The sequence below is a fragment of the Aedes albopictus genome, chromosome 1 (assembly GCF_035046485.1).
Source record: "Aedes albopictus strain Foshan chromosome 1, AalbF5, whole genome shotgun sequence".
Lineage (NCBI taxonomy): Eukaryota > Metazoa > Arthropoda > Insecta > Diptera > Culicidae > Aedes > Aedes albopictus.
The window spans coordinates 130,997,455-131,018,200 of NC_085136.1; the positions used below are offsets into that span (position 1 = coordinate 130,997,455).

The 20,746-nt window shown below is 44.0% G+C and overlaps 1 protein-coding gene across 5 annotated transcripts in view; it reads left to right on the forward strand.

Annotated features, from left to right (window-relative positions):
• LOC109422974 (protein sidekick) overlaps nt 1-20,746 on the forward strand; it is a 385,272-nt gene that overhangs the window by 344,105 nt on the left and 20,421 nt on the right. For 3 of the 5 annotated variants that reach the window (XM_062845386.1, XM_062845385.1, XM_062845387.1), the window contains 8 exons: nt 2,513-2,632; nt 2,768-2,923; nt 3,009-3,135; nt 3,202-3,503; nt 3,563-3,748; nt 4,041-7,262; nt 14,009-14,287; nt 14,700-14,720. In XM_062845386.1, coding sequence (XP_062701370.1) covers nt 2,513-2,632; nt 2,768-2,923; nt 3,009-3,135; nt 3,202-3,503; nt 3,563-3,748; nt 4,041-7,262; nt 14,009-14,287; nt 14,700-14,720 — 4,413 coding nt within the window. The remainder of the gene's footprint in view (nt 1-2,512; nt 2,633-2,767; nt 2,924-3,008; nt 3,136-3,201; nt 3,504-3,562; nt 3,749-4,040; nt 7,263-14,008; nt 14,288-14,699; nt 14,721-20,746) is intronic. The other 2 variants (XM_019697875.3, XM_062845388.1) reach the window with 1 other exon arrangement.

Genomic DNA, 20,746 nt, shown 5'->3' on the forward strand with positions numbered 1-20,746 from the left:
TTTAATTTTAATTTTAATTTTAATTTTAATTTTAATTTTAATTTTAATTTTAATTTTAATTTTAATTTTAATTTTAATTTTAATTTTAATTTTAATTTTAATTTTAATTTTAATTTTAATTTTAATTTTAATTTTAATTTTAATTTTAATTTTAATTTTAATTTTAATTTTAATTTTAATTTTAATTTTAATTTTAATTTTAATTTTAATTTTAATTTTAATTTTAATTTTAATTTTAATTTTAATTTTAATTTTAATTTTAATTTTAATTTTAATTTTAATTTTAATTTTAATTTTAATTTTAATTTTAATTTTAATTTTAATTTTAATTTTAATTTTAATTTTAATTTTAATTTTAATTTTAATTTTAATTTTAATTTTAATTTTAATTTTAATTTTAATTTTAATTTTAATTTTAATTTTAATTTTAATTTTAATTTTAATTTTAATTTTAATTTTAATTTTAATTTTAATTTTAATTTTAATTTTAATTTTAATTTTAATTTTAATTTTAATTTTAATTTTAATTTTAATTTTAATTTTAATTTTAATTTTAATTTTAATTTTAATTTTAATTTTAACTTTAATTTTAATTTTAATTTTAATATTAATTTTAAATTTTAATTTTAATTTTAATTTTAATTTTAATTTTAATTTCAATTTCAATTTTAATTTTAATTTTAATTTTAATTTTAATTTTAATTTTAATTTTAATTTTAATTTTAATTTTAATTTTAATTTTAATTTTAATTTTAATTTTAATTTTAATTTTAATTTTAATTTTAATTTTAATTTTAATTTTAATTTTAATTTTAATTTTAATTTTAATTTTAATTTTAATTTTGATTTTGATTTTAATTTTTAATTTTAATTTTAATTTCAATTTTAATTTTAATTTTAATTCAATTTAATTAATTTATTTAATTTTAATTTTAATTTAATTTAATTAAAAATTAATTAAAATTTAATTAAAATTTGATTAAAATTTAATTAAAATTTAATTAAAATTTATTTAAAATTTGATCAAAATTTAATTAAAATTTAATTAAAATTTAAATAATATTTAATTAAAATTTAATTAAAATTAAATAAAATTTAATTAAAATTTAATTAAAATTTAATTAAAATTTAATTAAAATTTAATTGAAATTAAATGAAAAATAAATCATATTAAAAATAAAATGACTCACCGACACGATGGAGCCAAACTTAAAGGAATCGGTCACTGTTTTGGAGATAACTGGTTCCGGCGACGGTACGACGCGAACGAAACGGACTTCGTGGCCAGGAGCAGCGACGATTAACTGACGGTTTGGACAACGCAACGACGGAAGTGGTTCCTACGGGTTTAACTATTTGAGACGAGCAATTTTTTTCTTTTTCTCGACCGACGAACGCGATTTTTAAGCTGCCGCAACTAACAAAGTGTTTTTCCACTGCCATTTGCTCAACTGTCAACGATGCGCGAAAAAATCGAACATTCAGCATAAATTCGGGGTTATGATTTATGCTCTCCAAAAATTTTCGATGAGCAACATAACTAACAAATGCCTAACATTGTCGAACGCCTAACTTCCTCCGTGCTGGGTTGGGCCAGGAGACCCGCAAGCGGCAAGGTAGGCCTACTGCTGATCTTTTGCGAGTGTGTTAGTGTCGACTGGCAACGCGACCTGAAGCCTGGTCGAATCCTGCTTGGATATTGGTTTGTTTTGCCGATGGGGTTGGCCCGCGAAATCGCAGTGTGTTGTTTGGGAAGGCCCGCTCGATGCATGTTAGGTAGGCGTAGTTTGTTCGAGTTTGACGTGCCTGCACCCTCCCTGAGTTGGGCTGATAAAATCAACTTTTTGCAACTCGTTACATAAATAACTATTACTTTTCAACGCTCATTATGCACACTACGTTACGTAGCGGAATATTTGGCTCATGCTGTTTGTTATTGTGGATTTATCGGCTACTTGTATTCTATCGGTCGCTTCAGTATGGCCTCCAAAGTAGCCGTTTTATAAAAAGAGTAATTTAAAAATAATTTTAAACATTTTTATTGTATGCGCTATTCCTCGTTGCCACTAGCTACGCAGGGACATTCATTTTTTGACAATCAAGTTGATTTTTATATGAAAACGGCTACTTTGAAACGGCTACTTATGTAACCGGCAGAATACAAGTAGCCAGTAAATCCTAAATATCATTCTGTCCTCGCTAGAATGAGTAATAGATTGTTCCTGTTGTTTCAAAACTCTAAAATCAGATGAATTCAACATTGCAGAAGAATCTTGTAGGCAAAACAAAATTTAGCCAAATAGGAATGGTTTTAATTGAGACCCAAATTGGAACGGACTACATATTTACTCAATATTTACTACATATTTCATTTATTTATTGCATGAAAATCATTAACAGACTAATCGCACTTTTGTCAGTAGGAATCATTACATTCAATTCAGTATTTTACAACCTGTCAATGCAATCCTTTCAACAAACACTTTCATTAACAAACAACATATTCCCCCAGCTTCCGTTCCGATCATGGAAATGCCGCCAACGAATCTTACCGTGCTGGATGGTAAGGATGCTACCATGCACTGCCGAGCTATAGGAGCCCCTACCCCGAACATTACCTGGGTGTTCAACGGTAAGTAACCGGCATAAAAAACTTCGTAAACCGTTTGAGCCCTCCTTTCTAACAATCTCATCTCGTGTTATCTCCCGATAATGACCACCCTTTCCGTGTTGCTGCCCTGTTCGCTTCGCTTTCCCCGGACAACAGAATCGCAAGGTATCGAACTTTCCGGTCGAATACAGATCCTCGACTCGGGCGATCTGTTGATTTCCAATGTACGAGAATCGGACGCCGGTCTGTACACGTGCATCCGGGCTAACGAAGCCGGCATTGTCACCGAGGAGGCCTACCTCGGTGTTATGGGTAAGTTTGGTTTCTGTGTGTGCTACCCCTACAAATTCTTCAAATATCGAAAGCTTTTCATCACCCGGAATCGTGATCTTTACAGTGCGAACGCAGATCGTTCAACCCCCAGCGGATACGACGGTCCTGTTGGGGCATACTGCGGCACTTCAGTGCCGGGTTTCATCCGATCCGACCGTTCCGTTCAACATCGATTGGTACCGGGAGCCACAGTACGTTACCTCACCAGATAGCTTTAACGTCCCTTTGTCCCTACATAAACTGCTTCCTTCTCATAGACGGCAGCCCATCAAAAACAGCCAGAGAGTGGCCGTGAAAGCCGACGGTACGTTGGAGATTGTCGAGGTTCGGCCATCGGACGTCGGACAGTACAGCTGTATTGTGACATCCCCTGGCGGGAACGAGACTCGCTCGGCACGGCTGAGCGTGGTTGAGTTACCCTTTGCACCGACAAACGTCCAAGCCGTTCGTTTGAATACGGCGACCCATAGGGCGATCAACATTTCCTGGACTCCCGGCTTTGACGGGAATAGTGCTGTACTGAAGTTTATCATCCAAAGGCGGGAAGTTCCGGAGCTAGGTAAGATCGAAACTTGCAAGCAGAGGTACGCGCAAATGTTTGATTGCCAGATATTCCAGGTCCACTGCCAGACCCGTTGCTGAACTGGGTAACGGAGCTGAGTAACGTTTCGGCCGGATCTCGGTGGGTATTGTTGACGAGCCTCAAGGCAGCCACGGCATACCAGTTTCGAGTGAGCGCGGTGAACCGCGTTGGTGAAGGATCGCCCTCGGATCCGAGCAATGTGATCAAGCTGCCGCAGGAAGGTAATTGAAAGCCAGGCCCAAGTCTCGGTGCTACGTAGATGTTTTCAAGATCGCTAGTTTGTTAACTTCGTTATTTAATTTACCTTTCTAATCTTGACGCGCGCGTTGAATGTTGAACGTAACAGATGAACTGAGGAGGAGAGTTCCTTCTCGTAAGTTAAGCATGAAGTTTGAACGAGTGTATTCTGGCTTAGATTTCGATCTTATGTTTATTTATTTTCTCAGTATGCTAAGTAGATAGTAAGCTTTTTGGATATTTTCTGATCAAATACTCTACTTCAACCCAATACAGCTCCATCGGGTCCACCGGTAGGATTCGTCGGATCAGCAAGATCTTCATCGGAGATCATAACGCAGTGGCAACCACCGATGGAAGAACACCGGAACGGTCAAATACTGGGGTACATCATTCGGTATAGGTTGTTTGGATACAATGCCAGTCCTTGGAACTACCGAAACATAACCAACGAAGCGCAGCGGAATTACCTGATCCAAGAGCTGATTACCTGGAAGGACTACATTGTTCAGATCGCTGCTTACAACAATATGGGCGTCGGAGTTTACACCGATGGAGCTAAGATCAAAACAAAAGAAGGTGTTCCGGAAGCACCACCGACAAACGTCCGCGTCACTGCTTTAAACTCTACAGCTATACGGGTTTGGTGGAAGCCTCCGAATCCACAACAGATCAACGGTATCAACCAAGGCTACAAAATCCAGGCTTGGAGATACGAAATCATCGACGGCGAAGAGCACGAAACGGAAGCGAAAGTGCTCACTGTTCCGCCAAGTTTACTGGATCCTTTAGCCGAGCAGGACACGGTAGTTACGGGTTTAGATAAGTTCACTACGTACAACGTCACAGTCCTGTGTTTTACGGATCCTGGTGACGGAGAACGTAGCTACCCCGTCGAAGTAAAGACTATGGAAGACGTCCCAGATGAGGTGAGTTCCCTACAGTTCGACGACGTGTCAGACCGTGAAGTAACGGTCATGTGGACACCACCAAAGCAGATCAACGGCATCCTTACTGGTTACCAAGTTAAGTACCAAATCAAAGATCAGCCCGACACACTGAAAACCTTCAACCTGAGTGCAGATACTAATTCCTTGAAGATCGTCAATCTCATGGCAACTACCCACTATTGGTTCGAGGTTACGGCTTCCACCGCAGTCGGACAAGGCCTACCTCGCACAGCTACAATCCAATCCGGTGTTGAACCGGTACTTCCTCACCCTCCATATCAGCTGGCGCTCTCCAACATCGAGGCCTTTTCCGTCGTAATACAGTTCACCCCTGGATTTGACGGGAACTCCTCAATCACCAGATGGACCGTGGAGGGGCAAACCGCCCGGAACCTAACCTGGTTCACCGTGTACGAGGTTCATGACCCGGATGCCTCAACGCTTACCGTAACCGGTTTGACGCCTTTCACACCCTACCGCCTGCGAATCATCGCTTCCAACGTTGTCGGTCCATCGGAACCTTCCGAGCCCACCAAGGACTTCCAAACGATCCAGGCTCGCCCGATGCATCCGCCTTTCAACGTGACGGTTCGCGCTATGAGTGCCACTGAGTTGCGGGTGCGTTGGATACCCTTGCAGCAAACCGAGTGGTTTGGGAACCCCCGAGGGTACAACATTACCTATCGGAACGTCAACGAGAAGGCCCGTATTGCTCCGTTCAGTGTGATCATCGAAGACCCCACGGCAAACTCGCACGTTCTTGACGGTTTGGAGGAGTGGTCCGTGTACGAGATATTCATGAGTGCGGTTAATGAGGTTGGACAGTCGAACGAGAGTCCGCATGCATTTGAGAGGACACGGGAAGCGGTTCCTTCGTTTGGACCGTTGGGTGTGGAAGCTAATGCTACGTCGTCGACCACAATCGTCGTAAAGTGGACTGAGGTACCGAAGGAGCACCGAAACGGCCAAATCGAGGGGTACAAGGTGTTTTACGGATCCGCTGGAAGGACGCAAGTTCTGCACAAGACCATTTCGAACAATGCTACGTTCACCACAACGTTAACGGAGCTGAAGAAATTTGTACAGTACGATATCCAGGTGCTGGCGTACACTCGGCTTGGAGATGGAAGCTTGAGTACACCACCGGTAAGGGTTCAGACATTCGAGGATACCCCGGGTGCGCCTTCAAATGTATCGTTTCCGGATGTTTCATTCAGCATGGCACGCATTATTTGGGACGTCCCGGAGGAGCCTAATGGTGAGATCTTGGCTTATAAGGTCACTTATCTGTTGAATGGATCGCAGAGTTTGAACTTCAGTCGAGAGTTTCCTCCATCGGATAGAACGTTCCGTGCGACACAGCTGCTTGCGGAACGTTACTACTTGTTTAGCGTGACTTCGCAGACCCGATTGGGATGGGGTAAAACGGCCACTGTTCTGGTTTACACCACTAATAACCGAGAGATTCCACAAGCACCATCTACGCCACAGATCTCCAGATCCCAAGTTCAAGCTGAGCAAATCACATTTAGCTGGACTCCTGGACGGGACGGATTCGCACCTCTTCGGTACTACACCGTGCAATTCCAGGAAAATGAAGGTCCCTGGACAGTGATCCCGGAACGAGTAGACCCCTTCGTTACGTCTTACACAGCGTTAGGTCTTAAACCGCACACTTTGTACCAATTCCGAATTCAAGCAACCAATGACATCGGACCATCGTCTTTCAGCAGGGAAAGCATTGAAGTTCGAACGCTTCCGGCAGCACCATCGGGAGGTATCACGGGCCTGAAAGTGGTTCCGATTACGACGACCAGCGTTCGAGTTCAGTGGAATCCACTGAAGAAGAGCATGTGGAACGGAGATGCCAACACAGGCGGTTACCGAATTCTGTATCAGCCGATATCCGACTTCCCGTCTACGCTGCAAAGTACACCAAAGTTGGACGTCATGGGAGTCGAGCACGAGTCGGCCATCTTGAAGGATTTGACTCAAGACCGGAACTATGAGATCATCGTGCAGCCGTTCAACTCGCAAGGCTCGGGAATCGCAACGCCTCCGGTAGCGGTCTACGTGGGCGAAGCTGTTCCAACGGGAGAACCCCGTGGAATAGATGGCGCTCCGGTGTCGTCCACGGAAGTTCGTCTACGGTGGAAAGCACCACAGCAGAGCATGCAAAATGGAGAGCTGTTGGGGTACAAGATCTTCTATCTGGTCACGGACTCACCTCAGGAGCTGGAGGACGGTCGGAAACACGAAGAGGAGATCGAGGTTGTTCCTGCGTCGTACACATCACACAGTCTGGTGTTCTTGGACAAGTACACCGAGTATCGGATACAGATCCTGGCGTTCAACCCGGCAGGCGATGGCCCCCGATCGACTCCCATCACGGTTAAGACCCTACAGGGTCTACCGGGACCTCCGATTGCGTTGTCTTTCTCCGATATCACTATGAACAGCCTAAAAGTCAGCTGGGATCCGCCGAAGAAGCGAAACGGAGAGATTTTGGGGTACATTGTGACCTACGAGACCACCGAGGACAATGAAAGTAAGTAATTTTTTGCCACATTCTTTTTTTGCAATAAGTTACTCCAGATATCAATCGTTTTTCCTAAAAATCTTCCTGAAGTTCTTCCATGAATGTTTGCAAATGCTTCGATAAGAAATTATCAAAGATTATCTCTTAGAAGTTTCTTAAAATATTCGTCCATGTCTCCTTTATTTACAGAACAAAAAAAGCTAGGACACTCCCGTAGAAATTTCACTAGATCCTACCTTGATACCTTGTTGGCTACAAAGTAACTTTACTCCAATGCCGAGCGTATAGTAGAGCACCATCTTCGTCGGTCTTGGGCGATGTTCCTCCAGTTTCCCCGAACGTGTAGGGATCGTAAATCTTCTTCAACCGCGTGCAGCCAGCGAGTTCGCGGCCGCCCACGAAGTCGCCTACCTCTACCGGGTTCTCTGCTGAATATTGTTTTCGCTATTCTTTCTTCCGACATTCGCACTACGTGTCCAGCCCACTGAAGTCTGCCGTATTTTAAACGTTTCACAATATTCGCATCTTCGTACACTTGGTACAACTCGTGATTCATGCGTCTGCGCCACACTCCATTTTCTTGTTTCCCACCGAGAATTGTCCGCAGCACTTTGCGCTCAAAAACTCCAAAAGCTTTTCGGTCTACCTCCTTTAACGTCCACGCTTCGTGACCGTAGAGGGCAACCGGAAGAATCAGAGTCTTATACAGAGCGAATTTTGTTTGCGTTTGCAAGTTACGTGACCTAAGCTGGCTACGCAATCCGTAAAAGGCCCTATTCGCAGCTGCAATACGCCTTTTCACTTCACGGGAAACGTCATTGTCACATGTCACAAGTGTTCCAAGATAAACAAATTCTTCAACAACTTCAAACACTTCCCCATCAATCACTACCTCAGCACTAACACCACTAGGCCTGCTTCTGTCTCTACCCGCTATCATGTACTTCGTCTTGGTTAATCTTGGAGTTAATCGTCAAGCCTATCCTCGCTGTCTCTCTCTTCAGAGGAGCATAAGCTTCCTCCACTGCCCTACGATCGATGCCGATGAGATCAATATCGTCCGCAAAACCGAGGAGCATGTGCGACCGTGTGATGATAGAGCCATTCCTCTGCACGCCTGACCTCCTAATCGCTCCTTCGAGTGCAATGTTGAACAATAAATTTGATAGAGCATCCCCCTGCTTCAATCCATCCAAGGTCACAAACGACGTAGACACTTCGTCCGCGATCCGAATACTTGATTTTGATCCATCCAGCGTTGCGCGTATCAGCCTAATTAGTTTCGCCGGAAAACCATGTTCTGACATTATCTGCCAAAGCTCATTTCTTTTCACTGAATCGTATGCTGCTTTAAAATCAATGAACAGATGGTGAGTCTGCAAGTTATATTCCCGAAATTTATCTAGGATCATCCGCAGGGTAAACATTTGATCCGTCGTTGATCGGCCCTCACGAAAACCAGCCTGGTATTCGCCGACGAAGGACTCCTCAAGAGGTCGCAGTCTGTTGAACAGGACGCGCGACAGTATCTTATACGCCGAATTTAAAAGGGTAATCCCTCTGTAATTGGCACACTCCAGTCTGTGCCCTTTCTTGTAGATTGGGCATATGAGGCCATCCAACCAACTGGTGGGCAATTTCACAAGATCAATACTTCTTATTTGGTAGACAGTTTTCTCCAGAATCGGCGCAATAAGTTCACATCTCCTGGGTTTTAAACCAAGAGTCCTCCAGTGGTTCCTATAGGGATTTTTATAGAGATTCTTAACAGGTTTCCTCCAGGTATTTCTATCAAGATCCTCCAGGATTCCTCCATGAAATTCCTTGGGTTCATGGATTCATCTCGAAATTATTCCAGGGATTGCTCCCGGGATTTTGTTACGATATTCTTCTTGGGATTTCCCCGGAATTTCTCCAGAGATCTACAAGGATTACCAAGATTTGTCCAAAGATCCCTTCCGGGGTTGGTCCGCCATACCTCCGAAAATTCCTGTCGGAGTTCATTTAGAAAATCCTATCGGGATTGCTCCAGAGATTCCCTAGAGATACCTTCATGAGTTTCAGCCAAGAATCATGCAGGGATTTATATCAAAAAGTTCCCTTTGGGATTTCCCCGGAATTTCTCCAGAGATCTACGATTTACACGGCTACGCAGTCTTTTCTCCAGAGATACTTCCAGGAACCGCTCCCAGGATGTCACTTGGGATTTTACATGGGATTCCTTTATCCGTTTCTATCGGGATTCTTAACAAGATACGTTCATGGTCCCTTGGTATTTTTCGGATCTGTGTCGTTCGGCATAAAGTAATTTGGCATTAGGTCACTTGGCATAATGAACACTTGGCATAATAAATAAGGGTGTATTTCGATTATGTCAAGTGTCCATTATGCCAAATACCCGTTAAAAATATGTCTTTATGCCAAGTGTCCTTATGCCAAACGACCTTATGCCAGATGTCCCGCTTCCGGATTATTCCGGGATTTCTCTAGAGATTCATTTGAAGATTCTTTTCAGGGTTTCTCCAGGGATTCTTCTTGAGATTACCTTATGGAGGTTCCCATTATTTCTCCAGTCATACTTTCTAGCAATCTTCAAGGTTTTCTACAAGGTTGTCATTTCATGAGATATCTCCGGGTGTTCTTCCAAGAATTTCTCCAGGATTCCTCTACGTATTCTTAAAGAGATTCCTCCAAATATTCCAACCACGATTTGTTCAAAGATCCCTACCGGGATTCGTTCCAGAATATGTCCAAGAACTCCTTCGGAACTCCAGCCGGGATTACTCCATGGATTTCCTTGAGATTTCCCCGGGATTCATCTCGGGGTTTCTCTATGCATTTATATCGAGTTTTCTAACAAGATACGTCCAGGGTTTCCTTTGGGGTTTCTAACGATTCCTCTAGAGACTATTCTATGTGTTCCTCCAGGAATGCCCCCAGTATATCTTCAGAGATTTTTCATGCTGTTTCCTTACAGATATTCCCGGTTTTTTTTTTCTAGCATTCAAGGGTTCCTACAAGGTTCTCTTTTTATGAGATACCTCTAGGTGTTCTTCCAGAGATTTCTCCAGGATTCCTCCTGGGATTCCTGGATGAATTCCCCAGGTATTCCAACCACGATTTGTCCGAAGATCTCTATTGGGATTCGTCTCACATTTCCTGTCGGGATTCTTACCGGGATTCCCCCGAGGATTCCCTAGAGATTTCCCTGGGATTCCTTTCGGGATTTTTGTGTGCACTTCTATCGGAATTCCTAACAAGCTACGTTTATATGGGATTGACTCGGGATTGACTCGGGATTTCTCTAGTGATTCCTCTCATGGTTCCTCTATGGATTGCTCCCGGGATATTATCAAAATCCTCCAGAGATTTTTATGGGGTTTCCTCACGGAGATTCCCGGTATACCTCCAGCGATTCTTTCTAGCATTTCTTCAAGGTTTCCTACAAAGTTATCTTTTTATGAGATACCTCTCGGTGTTTCTCCAGGGATTTCTTGAAGATTCCTCTAGGGAATTCTAGAGAGATTCCTCAAGGTATTCCTACCACGATTTTTCCAGAGATCTCTACCGGGGCTCGTTCCACTATACCTTAAAGAATTCTTGTCGGTATTCCTGGGATTCCTCCAATGATTCCCTAGAGATTTCCCCTGAATTTCTCATGGAATTCCTCTATGCATTTGAATCGGGCTTCCTAACTTGCTGTGTTCAGGGTTTCGCTTGGGATTGCCCCGGGGTTTCCCTAGTAATTCCTTTAGAGATTCTTCTTAGGATTCATCCACGGATTGCTCCCGGGATATCATCAAAATCCTTTAGAGGTTTTTATTGGATTTTTTTTACGGAGATTCCCGCTATTTCTTCAGCGATTCCTTCTAGCATTTCTTGAAGGTTTCCTACAAAGTTCTCTTTCTGTGAGATAACTCCGGCGTTCTTTCAGGGATTCCTCTAGGATTCTCCCAGGGATTTCTAAAGAGATTCCTCCAGGTATTCCTACCACGATTGGTCCAGAGATCCCTATCGGGATTTGTTCTAGGATACCTCAAAAAATCTTGTCTTTATTCTGGGATTTTTTCAAGGATTCTCTAGAGATTTTCCCGGAATTCCTCACGGGAGTCTCCCATGCATTTCCATCGGGAACTCTAACAAGCTACGTTTAGGATTTCCCTCGGAATTGCCCCGGTTCTTCCAGGGATTCCTCTAGGGTTTCTGTGAGATAACTCCGGCGTTCTTTCAGAGATTCCTCTAGGATTCTCCTAGGAATTTCAAGGAATTTCTCCAGGTTCTCCTACCACGATTTGCCCAGAGATCTTTACTGGGATTCGTCGCAAAATACCTTCAAGAACTCCTGATCCGAAATTCGTTCAGAGATTTCTACCGGAATTCCACTCAGGATACCTCCAAGAATTTCTGCCGTGATTTCTCTACAAATTTCTCTAAGGATCCATTAGAGATTATCCTAGGTTCCACAAGGTGCCAGAGATTCCATCGTAAACTTGGAAAAAAATTCCCGGAATTTCTAACGATATTCCTTCAAAAGTTCTGCCCGGAAATACTCCAGTGATTCCTTCAAGCGTTTCTACATCTTCCAGGATTGCTTCCGGCGTTTCAAGGGATTATTTCAGAGGCTTTCAGGAGTCTTTTAAGGGCGTTTTGTCAAGATTTGTTGCCGTTTTAATGGGATCACGGGCAACTCAGGGGCATTTAAATAGTATTAAGGGGGTTTAGGGACGCTTCAAGGGGCTTAAGGGCAACTCAAGGGGTCTCTGGAGCCTTTAAAGGGTGTTGCAAGGGATTTGATGGGGGGTTTTAAGGTATTTTGGAATTATTTAAGAGAATTTCAGGGTATTTCAGGATCATATTTAGGGTGTTCCTAGAGGTTTCAAGGGGTTTGCAGGTGCGTTTCAGGGGGTTTAGAGGGGCTTTCAGAGACATTTCAAATTGATTATGATGATTTTAAGGGCGTTTCAATGGGATTTTGGAGGTTTTAGGGGCGTTTCGTGGCATTTTAGGTCAGGTCGTATCAGGGGGTCTTAAGAACACTCTAATATCAAAGGGTATCTCAGGGGCGTTTCGAAATATAGTGTGATGGATTCTCTAAAATCTTCTGAACTTCCTGGAATGCCTCCAAGATCCCTCTGAAACCCCCTCAGACCCCACGTAACGCACCTGAATGGCTCCGGAATCCCTGAAAACACCTACGTACCGCCTCTGAATCACGCCGAAAATACTCTGAAACTTCCTTAAATGCCCTTAAAAATCCTCCTTAAACCCCCTCGGACCCATGGAACGCACCTGAGAGGCTTCGAAACCCCTGAAAACGCCTGCGTAACGCCTCTGAATCCCGCCGAAAACGCTCTGTAACTTCCTGAAATGTTTCTGAGATTCCCCTTAAACCCCCTCGGACCCCATGTAACGCATCTGAGATGCTCCAAAACCCCTCTGTAACGCTTTTGTAACGCCTCTGAATTTGGTATAAAATGCTCTGAAACTTCCTGATATGCCTTCAAAATCCCCCTAACGTGCCTGAGAGGCTTCGAAACCTCCGAAAACTCCCTCGAACGCTTCTGCAACACCTCTGAATCTTGCCGAAGAAGCTCTGAAACTTCTTGAAATACCTCTAAAATCCCCTTTAAACCCCCTCTGACCTCAAGTAACGCACCTGAGAGGCTCCGAAACCCCCGAAAACTCTTCTGTAACGCCTCTGCATCTGGCCAAAAATGATCTGAAACTTCCTTGAATGCCTCCAAAATTCCCCTGTAACGCACCTGAGAGGCTTCGAAACCTCCGCAAACTTCTCCGTAACGCTTCTTTAACATCTCTGAATGTCGCCGAAAACGCTCTGAAACTTCCTGAAATGCCTACAAAATCCCCCTTGAACTCTCTCGTACCCTATGTAACGCACCTGAGAATCTCCGAAACCCTCAAAAACGCCTCCGCTACGCCCCTGAAACCAGCCTAAAATGCTCTGAGACTTCCTGAAATGGCTCCGAAACTCCCTTAAGACCCACTCGGACCCCATGCAGCGCTACGAGACCTTTGGAAACCGCCGTACCTGTAACGCCTACAAAACCCGTCGGAAATCCTCTGAAACTCTCTACAATGCTTTTGAAACCCCCCCCCAGAATCCTTGACTCCTCTGTTTGAGTACCTTAATATGGCTTAGATATGACTTTTACATGAACTTATAGAACAACTTCAGAAAGAATTTCTGGAAAATATAGTTGGGAATTTTAAAAATAATGTATCTCGACAAATTTCTATCTAGGCCAATCACGTTCCCTGAAAGTCGGAATAAAAGATCTAACCTCATGTATCTCATCCAGTGAATCAAAATTCAACCATCGCGCAACAATAATGACAATGTCGCAACCTGTATTTGTTGCGACAAAACAACCCATGCGACATAAGTTTGTCCCAACTTGAAAATAATGGGATTAACATCGTACATCACGAGTTTAGAGATTTTTAAGCCTTGCATTGCGATTTTCGAACGGTAACTTCGAGTCGGTAAACACTGCAACTCTGGTGAAGCTCTATCATCAAACAGTTTCGGCTTTGGGTTAGTAATAATTGATTATTCACGAATTGATAAGTACTCAACAAATTCAGCCTCCGTTTTGTCTGCAACAAAAAATTTCGAGATCATATCATTATCTGTCACCAGTAGGGATAAAGACTAATCGTCGCACCTTCTTTGTTGCTTGTTTTGTGCCTCTTTTGTCTGACAATTCTCTTCACTGATCTCATCCCATTCGCAGAATTCAGCAAACAAGTCAAACAGAAGGTCTCCGGCACCAGTTTGATCATCCAGAACCTGGAAGAAGAGGTAACCTATACCTTCACGGTACGTGCCCAGACCATCGATTACGGTCCGGCAGTGAGCGGGAACGTCACAACTGGACCCCAAGACGGTTCCCCGGTATCGCCACGAGATCTCCAGCTTTCCAAATCGCAAGCCAGCGTCGATATGGCCTGGCTAAACGGACCATCCGGCAAGGGACCCATTCTGGGATACTACATTGAAACCAAGAAACGAGGTAAGTGATTTCTAGTTCCGGTACAACCGGAAACGGCTGTACAAAAGAGTGTTTAAATAAGCTAGAATCAGGTGTTAGGGTAAACGATTGCATGCAGTCGGGAAGTTTATCAGGAAACAAACAAAGTAGTAAAAACCATTCAACGATTTTCTCTCTCTTCCCATTTTTCCTCCCACTTTCTTGCTTACCCTATCGCAAAAAACTCGCGAATGCCACCTAACCTCCCTCTCCGCTTGGTGGAACTTTATGGTGGTTGGCCGTCATCAATTATGCGCTGTCTCCCTACCACGTGGCGTTCGTGACGGCGGGCGGGGGCGGTTTTTGTTTCTGTAAATATAATCCCTTTTGCGAATGACTAAATGCGCGCGCGAAAAATATATGAACTGCAATGGCAACCGAACCACCAATGAAGATATGGAGCAATATTACAATCGTAAGTACTGCTGCTGCTGCTGCTATCAGAGGGTTCAGCAAAAGCGCACACGCAAGGATACGAATGTTTAACCGTTGTTGGTTGTGTCGTCCTCATTTGTGCACTTCTTTCGCGATTCTCACACTTTTGTTCGTTGGGCTTCCGTCCATGCTTTTGAACCATTAAACCTGTTGTTGTTCGTGGCACGTGATTAATACGTTATCTGACATCGCATCCCGCTCCTGTAACATTTTTATTTGTCACTGTGGCACACTGGCTGGTTCGTTCGTATAAGTTGCAAGTTTGTTATCGAAAGTATCACATGGACAGATATTCAATTTTTATTCCGTTCGTACTCATTACTCGTTCAGATCAAGAAAAAAATATGTTCGTGACTTTTAATGGAAAAATAGTGTTTCGTGTCTGAAATCTGTGTCAATGCATGTACAATGTAATGTTCTATTCTTTATTGACTGGTTTAAATAACTGTTGCATGTTAGATTATCATTTAATAACTCTCCATCACGTTATACATTTAACGAGATTCTATTTAGCAGCTCTACTGGATTTGATTTGTACTTACCTACTAAATTTGTTTCAAAGTAAATGAGCTTAAAAATAATAGAATCTGAATTATGTTTGAGAACTACTTACAGTATGGGCGATCGAATCTACTAGTGCCTATAATATGGCTTATAAGTACTCACATAAGATCAAGTTTTATCAATTTTTGAGTACTATAGCAATAATGGAATTGTCCCTAAGAATCACAAGCGTAACTACCTTCTGAAGGTTTATGAACAAAGTCTATTCCCTTCTACATAGCCTCAAAACATTCTATCAAGAGGTGAATTCAATAGCTGTTTCGGGTTCCCAAAAACTCCTTTGAGTAAAGGCCATCCTATCTACCAACGTTACTAGTGGTCTTCACATCCTCTGCAATTTTCCGTCTTTAAATGACGTTGCATTTGAGGGGGAAGGAGGAGTCTCTGAATTGACTACGAAGGTTTGGTAAAATAGGCTACGAGGGGGAGGGGGGTGTTGAAAATTGACCGAAAAATACTGCACCATAGGTTCCCAAACTTTCAGGTGCGTGACCCCCTCTTACCAGCAGACGTACTTTTCGCGACCTATCATAGAAATTCCCTCATTGGTTGTCTGTTACAATAACTTCTACTGTTCCTCGCGACCCCCTAGATGAAAACCGGTGACTCCCCTGCGGGGTCGTGACCTACAGTTTGGGAAATCATGTGCTGCAGCATTTGTAAATGCACCCTAACTATCCTGAATCACTCCTAACGTCCCCGGAAACTCTCTGAAACTCTTCTCAAACCAACTAAAACTCATCCCTTTTGAAACTTGTGCCTCCCTGAAATTCTCTAAAAGCTCTTGGAATCACCTGAACTATCCTGAAACATCTCTGAAATTCTCACGAAAACCTCTGAAGCCCCATGAAACGCCCTGATTCCCCTTTAATTCCGTGGAACCCACTGAAATCCTCCTGAAACCCCTTAAAACTCCCCTGAAATCTCCCTGAAATTCATTAAAAACACCTTGAAGCCAATATGAAATACCCTAGAGCCCCTTGATAACCCTCTCAGCGCTGCCCCTCGGTAACATTTCCAGGTCACCCTTAAACTTCCTTAACATTCCTCCATGGCTTCCCCTCGAATCCTCGTTGTCTTGTTGAGGCAAAACTCCTTCATGAGCATTTGGGTCTACTTTTAACGCGATATCTTGCTTGGTTGCAGTCTTATGTACGAAGTACCATACTTGGATTGTGTACCCTAAACATCTGAAGCCGTCAAGTGTATTCCACTGATACATACCAGATTTCACTGGCATACAGCAGCACAGATCTAACGTTTTGAGTTGAACGTTCGAATTTCAGTGCAGCGACTAATCTGATTGTTTTTCCATCCTTTTCATGAACCATCGCCTTCTTGATCTGTGCACCTTTGTCATTCTAGGTTCCGACAGACATTTGACTACCAAGATATTAGAAGCTTTGAACATTCTCGGCTACTTGCGTAGCTACCGTAAAGCAAGGACGGTTGTCCGTGTTTTCATCAAACGATTTAGTCTTGTTGATAGACCTTACGAGTCACTCCCAAGAGTCGCCAAAGTGTAGCGTTAATGGATGGTTGAAGGTCCTTTTTGTGTTGGTTTAGATTCCAGTAGCTGTTGATCGATGGCTTCGATCTGAAAATGTATTTCTCATCTGGCTCCCAGAAAATTCGCGTTCCTTCGCGTTACGGTTCTTGAAGCAGCGTCTTCCTGTGCGAATCCTGAACATTTACTTCAAGTCTTCACAAGCCTTCACAACATTTGCACAGCACCGAAACAAAAGGGGTCGGCAGATTTGGTCCCTTGAGGAGCACGGAGTTGAAAGACACTCTCCCTAATGTTGCCGCTGCGTTCCAAACAAGCACAATCTTTCTCGGCTTCTTCAGGTTCCTCACGGCAAGATCCGTAGATCCCATTTCTTCTTATTTTGGCTCGTCGACATAGTCGTTCTCCGGATACTCACTGGTCTACCGTTGTACCCGATGCTTATCCCCGATGCCTACGACCATGAAACCTTGCTTGACGAGTTAATGAAGGTCGTGGCTTACCTGTCGTGCAGCGTGCAGTTCTTCGCGCTCTCTCCTTCAGTATTATAGCCATAGTTCGATCAACCGAGCCGTGACTAGCTGGCCAGAGGGTTGCCTAGTTGGCCCTCACTCAGGCTCAATGTTGCAGTCAGGCTGCCATTGTTCGAACCGATTAGGACCCGTTATTGCTGCCGTCATAGTTGGTGACCGGGAGATCCCGGAGATGAGTATATTGCTGTGTTAACTACTTCAGCGTCTATTTCGATAGGTTGAGGCTAGAAACCGTCCTTGCGTTTTTTAGGGTGAACCGTGCGTTTTGTCAGGATTCTTATAGATTGTGCAGTTTTCTAGGTAGCGTGGTGCGCGTTTAGCCTTTCTTCAGAAGTATCGCCCTGCTTCGCTGTATTCATTGTGACCTTTCTTGGTCGAAGAAAATTAGGTTTACGCTGGAAACCACTTGTACCTTGCAAGGACACCGGCCGTGTTTTCGTAGACACGCGCTATTTACAGAGGTGATGATTTTGGATGGCTTTATAACAGGTATCTAAATCCCACCTTGTAAACGTCGCACAATCTTTAACCTCGTGGTTTTGTTCGTTACACGCCAAGCTCAGCACCTCCTTGGCTTCTGACTTGTTCATTACTTACTTACCCTACCGGTTAGACTAAGTCCCGAGTCGCCTTTGCTGTACGCAGGAGTCGTCTCCACTCTGTGCGTCTCCAGTTCCGCACTCTGCGAAGCGTCCGCAAATCGTCCTCCACTTGATCGACTCACCTAGCTCGCTGCGCACCACGTCTCCTTGCACCGGTCGGATGGCTCTCGAGAAGCATTTTATCGGGTTGCTATCCGACATCCAAAAATCGTGACCCGTCCACCGTAACCTCCCGATGCGGACACTGGCTGATTCTCTCAGCAGCTGATGCAGCTCGTGCAGCTCATTCGCCTTTTCCGAATTCCGTCTTCCATCTGCACTCCGCCGTAGATGGAGCATAAGCAACACCTTCCGTTCGAAAACTCCAAGGGCGAGTTGGTCCTCTGGCGAGTTGGTCCATGTTTCGTGCCCATAGAGGACCACCGGCCAATCAGCGATTTGTAGATACATAGTACATAGTTAACTTCGTGTGACGGCAAAATTTCTCTGCTGGTGTCGTTGTCGGCGGTCACCAGTGAACCGAAGCACACGAATTCTTCAACCACTTCGATTTCATCACCATCGATAGAAATTCGGGGTAACGGGCGCGGTGATTCCTCCCCAGTGCTCTTTGGCATCATGTACTTTGTTTTCGACACATGACTAATCCGATTGGCCTGGCTTCACTCTTTAGTCGGATGTACGTTTCCGCCATCGTCTCAAATTTACGGGGTATAATATCAATATCATCAGCGAAACCAAGCAGCTGAACGGAATTCGTGAAAATCGTCCCACTCGTGTTTACACCTTGTATCGCAATGTTGAACAGCAAGCACGAAAGACCATCACCTTGCCGTAACCCTTTGCGAGATTCGAAGGGACTCGAGAGTGTCCCTGGTACTCGAACTTCGCACATCACTCGATCCATCGTCACCTTGATTAATCGTATCAGTTTATCCGGGAATCCATATTCGTGCATAATCTGCCATAGCTGTTCTCGATCGATTGTATCATACGCCGATTTGAAATCGATGAACAAGTGATGTGTTGGCACGTTGTATTCGCGGCATTTCTGCAACACCTGACGGATGGCGAACATCTGGTCCGTTGTAGCGCGTTCACCCATAAATCCAGCCTGATATTACCCCACGAATTCTCTTGCAATCGGGATAGACAGCGGCATAAAATTTGAGAGAGTATCTTGTAGGCAGCGCTCAGTAGTGTGATCGCGCGGTAGTTCCCGCAATCCAACTTGTCGCCCTTTTTGTAGATGGGACACACGATACCTTCCATCCATTCCTTCGGTAATACTTCCTCCTCCCAAATCTTGGTAACGACCCAGTGTAGTGCTCTCACCAGTGCTTCTCCACCGTATTTTAGAAGCTCGCTTGGTAGTTGATCTGCTCCAGCGGCTTTGTTGTTTTTCAACCGGCCAACCTCCTCCTCAATCTATTGAAGGTCAGGGGCCGGAAGTCTTTCGTCCTGTGCACATACTCTTAGATCTGTTACCACGCCACCTTCGGTACTTGCAACGTCGCCATTGAGGTGCTCATCCTAATGCTGCCGCCACCTCTCGACCACCTCACGCTCGCTCGTGAGAATATTCCCGTGATTATCTCGGCACATGTCGGCTTGTGGCACAAAGCCTCTGCGCGAGCGGTTCAGCTTCTCGTAGAACTTTCGTGTTTCCTTAGCGCGGTACAGCTCTTCCATCGCTTCGCGATCTCGTTCTTCCTGCTGGCGCTTATTCATCCGGAAGAATGAGTTATGCCTGTTCCGCGCCTGTTTGTAACGTGCCTCATTCGCTCTCGTACGGTGTTGCAGTATTCTCGCCCATGCTGCATTCTTCTCGTTTTTCAACTGTTCACATTCGCCGTCGTACCAGTCGTTTCTGTGATTCGGAGTCGCGAAGCCTAGTGCTGTAGCCGAGGTATTACCTATGGCGGATCGGATGTCCCTCCAGCCATCTTCAAGTGTAGCTGCGCTAAGCTGCTCTTCCGTTGGTAGGGCCACTGCTAACTGCTGTGCGTAGTCTTGAGCCACTTCTACGTTACGAAGTTGCTCGATGTTGAGCCGCGGCGTTCGACTTCGACGCGTGGTGATAAATGTCGAAAGTTTTGAGTGCATGCATACAGCGACTAAGTAGTGATCCGAATCTATATTCGCACTGCGGTATGTGCGGATGTTGGTTATATCTGAGAAGAATTTACCGTCGATTTGGTTTTCTGTTTGATGGTCGAGTGATCTCCAGGTGGCTTTGTGGCGGGGGAAGAAGGTGCTTCGGACTACTATACCACGGGAGGCTGCAAAGTTTACGCATCGCTGGCCGTTATCATTCGATACGGCGTGCAGGCTGTTTCGCCCGATTACCGGTCTCCCTTCCTACCTGCGCATTCATGTCGCCGACAACGATTTCCACGTCACGCGGCGAGCAACCATCGTATCTCTAACTGCGCGTAGAACGCTTCTTTCTCGTCATCGGGTCTCCCTTCGTGTGGGCAGTGGACGTTGATGATGCGTTAGTTGAAGAAACGGCCCTTAACTCTCAACATGCACACACATCCTTGCGTTGATCGGCTGCCACCTGATCACACGTTGTCGCATCTTGCCCAACACTATAATAGGGTAGCGAACCACTTGGGCAGCGGCCGGTATTTTGGGCACTCTTCGCTATAACTCAGTCAATTCCAAACCAATTGACTTGAAATTTTGCACACGGCTAGATACTATACGTATCTCATCGCGTTCCAAAAATTGTGTCAATTGGTTCAGAATTTGCTGAGTTATAGTAGAAAAGTGCCCAAAATAGGACCCCTGCCGA